Source organism: Mastomys coucha, unplaced genomic scaffold (genome assembly GCF_008632895.1).
Source record: "Mastomys coucha isolate ucsf_1 unplaced genomic scaffold, UCSF_Mcou_1 pScaffold16, whole genome shotgun sequence".
NCBI lineage: Eukaryota > Metazoa > Chordata > Mammalia > Rodentia > Muridae > Mastomys > Mastomys coucha.
The window spans coordinates 93,818,313-93,826,968 of record NW_022196898.1 but is presented as its reverse complement, the minus strand read 5'-3'; the positions used below and the strand labels follow the sequence as shown (position 1 = coordinate 93,826,968).

At 37.2% G+C, this 8,656-nt stretch overlaps 2 protein-coding genes across 5 annotated transcripts in view; one reads left to right on the top strand and one right to left on the bottom strand.

The window, feature by feature from the left end:
• The window catches only part of Spata1 (spermatogenesis associated 1), a 37,766-nt gene extending 34,982 nt beyond the window's left edge, over positions 1–2,784 (top strand). For 3 of the 4 annotated variants that reach the window (XM_031375771.1, XM_031375770.1, XM_031375773.1), the window contains exon 15: positions 2,496–2,784. The gene's annotated coding sequence lies outside the window, so the exon portion shown is untranslated. Of the gene's footprint in view, positions 1–2,478 lie in introns of all 4 variants that reach the window. The other variant, XM_031375774.1, reaches the window with a different exon arrangement.
• The window catches only part of Ctbs (chitobiase), a 14,661-nt gene that overhangs the window by 3,875 nt on the left and 2,130 nt on the right, over positions 1–8,656 (bottom strand). The window contains exons 2-6 of the mRNA XM_031375775.1: positions 6,735–6,873; positions 6,080–6,288; positions 2,476–2,647; positions 1,161–1,258; positions 508–669 (exon numbers count right to left, since the gene is read on the bottom strand). Coding sequence (XP_031231635.1) covers positions 508–669; positions 1,161–1,258; positions 2,476–2,647; positions 6,080–6,288; positions 6,735–6,873 — 780 coding nt within the window. The remainder of the gene's footprint in view (positions 1–507; positions 670–1,160; positions 1,259–2,475; positions 2,648–6,079; positions 6,289–6,734; positions 6,874–8,656) is intronic.

The following is an 8,656-nucleotide window of genomic DNA, read 5'->3' as shown; positions in this document are numbered from 1 at the left end:
TGTCTCTGCCTCCCAAGCGCTGGGATTAAAGGCGTGCGCCACCACTCCTTGGCTCATGTTTTCTTATGTAATAATTTCCTGTCTCTATATTTTAACATTCCTTATGATTTGTTTTACTTTTAGAATAAACTTGATAGATGCTGTTAATTTTCAATATAAAAATATCATGACTCATCTACTACTCTGCCTTTCATATCGAGATTTTCAAGCATAAAACCTACTTTGACCAAAGTCCTTTCAAATACCTTAGCATAATTGTCAACTCTTAAGGAAGTCCTGTTTGTGATATGCACATTTTATAGAACTTTCAAAAGGAAAATGACCAAAGTATTGCACTAGTAATGTAACTTGAATTGTTCTCTGGAGAACTAAATCTACTGATTTCACAGACTCAAAGATAGGCTTACACGAACAGTAAAACTGGTAAATTGTTAATGCCAAACACCTAATCACAACATAATAAAATTATATAAATAGCATAAATGTTCAAAAATTGTGAAAATTCACCTTGTAGTTGTAATAAGGAGCTTGCTGGTCTTTATTCCACCGGCTTCCAGAAACAGAAGTGTTTACTTGCTTCATGATCACCTTGTAGGGCACCTGATGTCCTGCAGCATCACTGCAAGGAGCCCCCCTGAAAGGGACCTTTGCAATGGTGCAGATATCACCCTGGAATCCAGAAGTGTGCATGCTATTATTGAGCAAATGTTAAAAGCCAAATGAGAAAAATAATAAAACTGTTAGAAATAAAAGATGTGCTATAGGGCAGGAGAGATGGCTCAGCAGTTGAGAGGACTAACTGCTCTTCCAGAGGTCATGAGTTCACTCCCAGCAACCACATGGTGGCTCACAACCATCCGTAATGGGATCCAGTGCCCTCTTTTGGTGTGTCTGAAATGGACTAATATATATAAAATAAATAATTTTTTAAAAAAAGATATGCTACAAATAACCTGATTATACAGGATAATCCTGAAATTGATAATAAAATGAAATGCATGGCATTTAGAAACTGCCATGATATTAAAGAATTAAAAAGAAACAAAGCTTACCCTCAAAATGCATTTCAGAAATTATTTAAATAAAATTTCATATATTCAGAGCAGAACAAAGTATATAGTGGAGTAATATCACATATGTCCAATATAAGTTGTTCTTACCTTTGAGAGATTTAGGCAAATGTAATCATAGCCATACCAGGGAACACCCATTACAAGTTTCTTAGGGCTAATGCCCATCTTGATGTAGTCAGCATATCCTAGTCACATGGGGATAGAAAAGCACGTAATTATTCTGCTTATACATCTGTTAGTCTGTACATACAAGCTGGACAACCACGCTAGATCTTAAGTTTGGAAAAGCGGTATATTTGTACAGATACAAGGTGAGTTTTCTTCTATAATGTCATAAAAGTCATCCTGTAAGGACTGCAAGTCCTATGTCTTGCTTTCTAAGATTTTTTTTTGTCTTGTTTTGTTTGTTTAAATAAGAGATGATAGCCAGTGTAGATGATACTGGAATCAAAATACAGGAGAAATGAAAATTTCAAGAAATCATACTAATTTAGGTGTTAACTGCTAACATATATTTGATATTTGGAATTCTAAAGCTTAAAAAAAAGTTCTATAAATCTTAAACTTTGTGGCAGTGATATTCAGAATTTCTTATAGAAACCCAAGTGTTCCATGTTTAAAAATATGATGTGTATTTCCTAATGACTGGTGGAAATAAAAAATTTCCTTGCTGTTATACTATACCAAGCTGTAGTTTAGAACACAAAGAACATGAGTAAATTCTCCAACTACACCCAATAATGTTGACTAGCTACATCTTGGACCAGTCTAAGCCACAGCCACAGATGCTGCCCACTCATGAATGCACAGTCCTGTTGTCACCACAGGACACTTTGGTTTGGGCTTCCCCAGCTCTGGCTCTTCCAGTCTTTCTATCCAACACACAAATGGTTCTTGAGCTGTGTGTGTGTGTGTGTGTGTGTGTGTGTGTGTGTGTGAGAGAGATACAGAGTACCCATGATACTCAGGACTTGCCATTTCTGGTTGAATATATATGGTTGAGTCCATAAACATTCACATATGCATATATATACATACACAGTTATTATCTGAATTCTGAACTAGTTGTGGATTTCTGCATTAATTTCCATAATACTAAACAAAAATACATATGACAAGAGTATGGCCTGAAGTAAAAATCCCTATGCGAGTCCCATCTTATCTACAATGCAGAATCAATAATAAAGCTATTCCTTAATAGTTTTGAAAATACTAAAGCTCTCAAACTTTTGCATTTTATTATAATACATTTTGTTATATATTATTCATAAAGAATAATATATATATTATTCTTTTATATAGAAGGAGTATATAAATAATTTAAAAATACTAAAATACACCTTAGTGTCTGAGGTTTTGGAATGAATATTACTAATTAAGTGATCATTTTTTGGATTCTTACCAGTTAATGTCTGATTGTAGGGAGCATTGGCAGCTGCAATACATTCTGACCAGATCTGACTTTGCTCATCGTAAGACATCACAAAAAGAAAGTCACAGGCGTCTGCAATCGCAGTGTAATTATAGCACCTTTTGTCTATGCCCTTTGGTGACCAAGCTACATCAAAGGTTACCTGTAAAAACACTATATATTATTTATTTACATAACATTTTCTTGCCTTATTCTACTGGAAAATAAAATGCTTATAATGTATGCATATGGAATTTAACTCCTGTAGAAGAGCTCTAATAAATATGTTTTGTTACTGCCTTGGACTAGCCTGCCTCTATATCTGGATACACAGGAACCAGGAACAGCACTGTAAAGAAAGAGGATTTCAGATCCAATGTTCTCAAAGCCTGGGCTGGGAACGCACTGACTGGAAGGAGCCAGTTCAATGATAATGCATGGTGTCGGAGCCATGTGAAAAGAAATCAAATGCAGAAGACTTTAAAGTACTGTGCAGGCTACACAGGTCTCTGTTGGTACTGCTTGATGGTATTCTGAGTTAGTCCCTGATTCACAATTATATGGCATGGTACAGTGGGCCAAATACTACATACACATGTACATACAGTCAGAGAACTGGAATTTATTTGTCAACTCAGAATGCTAAACATATCACTTAAATGATCTTAGTTTCTGGAAACAGAGAAATGAAACAGGTGATAAATTATCCTTTATTCTGAATGGTGATCAACAAGGATGAGTATCTTAAAATAAGGGGGTTTACCTCAATTAAATATTTTTTTTTGAGAAGGAATTTTTATACCTCAATTAAATATTGTTTTATTTTAACGTATAGCAACAGTCTAAAATCCCACTAAATGTTTTCCCTTAATTAGGCACCCAGTAAACACCTAATAATTATAAATTGAGCCTTTATGTTAAAATAATTATATTTTGTCTAACTTATCTTACCAAACTTTGTCACAGTTTTTCCCTATGCTTCACTGAGTATTAAAAATTCTATAATAAATGGCTCTGAAGTAAAGTGTTTACATATTGGCCCCATTTTGTCATTCCCTCTTATTACAAAATGGAGCTGTCTTGCAGTAACTGAGAAAGTCAGTACCTCTAAGCCAGTGGTTCTCAACCCTCCTATGCTGTGACCTTTAATGTTGTGGTGACCCTCAACCATACAAGTATTTTTGTTGCTATGTTATAATTGTAATTTTGCTACTGTTATGAGTTGTAATTAAATATTTTGAACATAGAGATTTGCCTAAGGGGTTGGGACCCACATGTTGAGAACCACTGCTCTAAGTTAAATTTACAATCTATTCTGTTATTATTTATATATCTTGAACACTAAGAGTATGTTGCCTTGAATTGCAAGGATTTCAAAACTAACCCTGTATATGATATGTAACTTTTAAAATCTTCCTTTAGTTAATTTATTCAGGGCCAGCAAGATGACTCAGGATACGGGTAATTGCCACCAGGCCTGGAGACCTGAGTTTGTTCTCTGTAACTGATGGAAGGAGAACTGACTCCACAGAGTTGTTTTTACAGGCACGCGCGCGCGCACACACACACACACACACACACACACATACACACACACACACTCATTCATGCACAGACAAAATAAATTTAAAAAAATAATTCCACACATATTTATGAAATCCTGAGGGCAACAGCGGTGTTCCTCATCCCATTCTAAGGGACTCTAAGCTGTAACCCTCTACTTCTAGGTCTTCTAGATTGTTACCACTTATTAGTCTTCATTTCTCCTCCAAGTTTACATATTACCCCAGGATAATCTTCCAATGTCATCTGCTATATACTTAATAAAAATGCATTCTCCAGCCCGGGATTCTGAATCGTTCCGTCTGGTAGTCTTTACACTTTACTCCTATAGATAGGAGCTTCATGCAATATATTCACCTGATGTAAGAGTTTGGTTTTGCTAGTCCCTTTGACCTTGCCCCTTTGCTGTGCGTCGATCTGCACTGGCACATAGATTGCTCTCTACATGCTAATTCTAACCCTCTACTAAAGGAGAATGAAGACATTCTCTGAGGTCAAAATTTGAGAGGCATGTGGTACCGTGAGTGCCAGGCATTTGCTATTGCTGATCTATGCTGAAAACTTGAATTCCTCCACTGAATGCTACTTTTTGAAAATTTACTGAGTGTAAGGGCTATACCGTCTTCTCAGTCAAAGGCACGAGTCTCCTTCCCACTGAGAAGTCCATCTTTGTGTCATATAATCTGACCAGTGAGTCTCATGTGACAACCAGCTCTATCAGAATCACCCAAGGCACATGGTAAAACTGCTGGTCCCTAAGCTCTATCCCACACTCAATGAATTAATGTCAGGAAATTTTAAATAACACCCCCATCAGACCCTAGGGCAAGCTTCAGGATCATTAGTTCATAGTACTTATGATGCTCTACCTTAGATGAATAGTACATAGATATATAATAGATACTCAGAGTATATTTATTATACATACTTTATACAAGGGTGATTTTTTTGCATTTATAAATTCTACAAAGTACAAATAAAAATGTTTGCTAATTTTCTAAAATTGTCTATGTGTGGATATTATTCTTATTGTTATATCCTCAACAGTTAATATAGTGGCTATTAATATAACATTGTATTAGGTACTATTAGTAATGATTTTAAAATATGAGTAGTTTTGCATATAGTATATCAAATACTTTGCCATTTTATGTACATGACTCTAGCATCTACAGATTTTGATATCCACTGGAAACAATCTTCCATGGATACCAAGGAGGTGTGCGTGAGTCTACTTAAATATTTTGGCTGTTTTGAGACAGCATCTCACTATGTAGCCCAGGCTCGTCTTGAACTCCCAGTCCCTCTGCCTCTACTAAGCACTAGGATTAAAGACATATACCATCACATCTGGCAGGATTATAAATGTTTAAAGATAGGGATAATTAATTTTTTCAGTAATTTTGTGTGTGTGTGTGTGCTAGAGGTTGTACCAGGGACCTCATGTATATATCTAGGAGTGACTCTCCAGTGTGGATATGTGTCTATACATATCCTGAATCATCTTAGTGTGCAATGATGTTTAACAGCCCTGATCTGGAGGCACACTGCCCTTTGCTACCTACACACTGTCTGACAGGATGCCTTGTGTTGAAATCTGCTCTAATTATGCTCCTGGCCCTACTGTCGTAGTTCTGACTGGTTCCATAGAATTAGTCTGTTGAGCTTTCATGGGCCCCGAGTGCTTTGCAAACAGAGCCTAGAGTGTGAGGCAGTTGCTCAGCATTACCCTCTTTAGTGCCTGCATTTTCTGCTCTGTACCGGTAAAAGCCAGTTTAGGCTCTCCTGGCTTTTTGCTGCCCACAGTGTACAGTGCTGCAGACATGAGGACAGAACAAGTGCAGTGTTGTATTTTGATATAAATAGAAACCTAGGGCTTTAATAACAGTAACACTCCAGAAAAGGGGTTTTGGGAAATGTGTGTAGAAACTCTTCCCCCATTGCTATAAAAATAAGATGCCACCAGTCATAAGTATGTGAATATATTTTGATTAAAAAACTACCACCACCACCAACAAAAATGAATATTTACCTGTGAGCCCTCAATCTCAAGATGGAAACACTCTGTGGTTTCTTTGACCAAAGCTGTCAATGCTTCATATTCAGGTGATGAGCAACTAACTTCTTGTTCTATGTCTATATTAATTCCATCCATATATTGTGTTTTGGCTAAATTAACTTTTTGAGCTATCCATGATGCTCTGAAGGTAGGATCGATGATATCCTTCAGGGACACATCACCTTTGGAGAAACAGACCTATTTATATGGATACTCTTCATAGGTAAAGCCATTTCCTTCTCAAAGCGACTCCCAAATAGACATAATGTCTTTGAAACACACCATAAATTTTGGAATATTAAGCCTCTAATCTGCTTTCCAAGTGGAGAAATAGTACCTAATAACAGCCATTGCTTACTAATCTTCAAAACAGTTGTGAGCTAAAACCATCCTTAATTAGAAGCAGAACTTGTAGACCATTACTAAAAGTCAGCATGCTATAACTAGACAATCATATTTGCTTAAAAACAAGAAGTACGCTTATTTTTAAAAATTTGTATTTGTGGAATAGATTTAATGGTATCTACAACTAAGGTTTTGAATAAAAGAGGCATAAAATGGACTATATATAGTAAACAGTACACATTGTTTTTTTGCATGGTTAGACATGTATCTGCTAAAAACATACCTTTTAGCACTACCCTGGCTCCTTTTGAATGAGCATAGCACAGAAGTTCTGGGTCATATTTTCCAAAAGCTGCCACAGTTGTAATCTGTGACCAGTCATAAGATTTCCAGGTTTTCTGTCCAACATCAAATATGAAGACCTGCCAGAAAAACAGGGGTAGGCACCGGCACTTAACCCGAGGTTATCATACTGACATCCAGATACCTGAACCACCATATGTCAGGCGGTGGGCACTGAGAGTGTGTAATAAAAAGACATCAGGTTACCAGTATATTGGTGGTTGCATGGACCTGGAAGAAGTACTGGCTAGTGTTCAGGCCTAAAGACAGAAAGAGCACAGTGACTATAAATGTTCAATATGGCAGACACCTAGAATTTAGAAAAAGCATAGAAAAGAACACAGACTATTGAATCTAGAGTAATTCATGAAAGTCATCCCTGTTGAAAAGTTAGCATCCTGAGGGAAATGGAGAGAACAAAGCCACATAAAAACATCACTCGTCTAGATTAAGGTAGCCACTCAAACCACACCTCAGTGAACTTCTGTACAGGCTCAATGGCCCTTTAGAGTCATGGGGCTTCACTTAAGGTTCTGTACTTTTACTGTAGATTACATTTTCATACATTTATAAACACAAAAGTGTGACAATTGAAATGAGAAGAACCACTGGCATATCTTTATGGTGTATGTGTTCCTATGCCTGAAATACTCCTCACCTAATATTAAGACACCAGTATTTTTAAAAGGAAAAGGAATGCATCCTAGAAAAGTCCCTTGTGCTGAAGTGAGAAACAGATTAAAGAGAGACCCAAACTGGACTCCTAATAGGGAAGTGTTTGGATGAATATGGCAAGAAATCACGAGTGAGATCTCAGCCAAGGTTGGAGCACCAGAGCTCTTTTAGATGGGCCATGGATACTGCTTAAGCTGCTGTGTGTGCTTTTGGGTGACTGACTAAGAGTAGTAGTCAAATCCAATTTTAAAGTAGCTGCTGATGTTCCTCCAGTGTTTTTCCCTCAGATAATCTTAAAAGCACAAAAGCCCCACTGGTCATGTTCCTTTTACCTGAAGGTATTCATTTATGCAGATAGCCAACACTTATTGAAAATGTCGGAGAGCTGTTTTGCTAGGCTAGAGGCACAGAGGTTAACGAATACCAAGATCCATTAGGTAATTACAGTAGCATCAAGACCTGGAAGGAAATGCAAGGGCCTTGGCACCTGTACAGGGAATCTGCTATCCAGGAGGAAGAAACCATGATGACTTCATGTGAGGAGGACCTCTGCATTCTGGAGGATGACAAGACAGCCTACAGGCAAGTGAGCATTTGCAGATAAGGACAAAGTTCCTACCATTCAAGCTCCACACAAGTAAAGAGAATTCTGAGATTCTGGAACCGAAAAAAAGGTAGATACAACACAGAAATGCTGAAAGAGAAAGGGATAATAAAATTAATAAGGTAGGTGGTAGTTTCAAACAGTACTTGAGGACCACAGAACTGTTCATTTTTCTGGTGATCCATTAGCATTTGAAGGAGTGGTACATTATACTGGCACTAAAAATAGAGATGTGGGAGCCCACGGGAGAATGGATCGGTAAGGGCTGTGCAGAGCAACACACATAACTGTTAAGGCTGTCATTGAATATCCTCATACCTTTACCTTTCAGAATTAACTATGCACAGTTCATTTGTTTTCTGCCAAGCAACCATCCAATAACCTTACTACACACAGAATGTGAAACTTAGTAACTCAGTGTTTCAATTCTCATATTTAAGACTCAATTTGTTAAAAACAAAACAAAAACCAACTAGGGCCTGTGATATAACTAGGGCCTGTGATATGATAGCAACCACTCTCAATCTTGAGAACACAAAGGGAGAGGGTGTTAGGTCTATCTACATGGGGGAGGGAGGGGATGT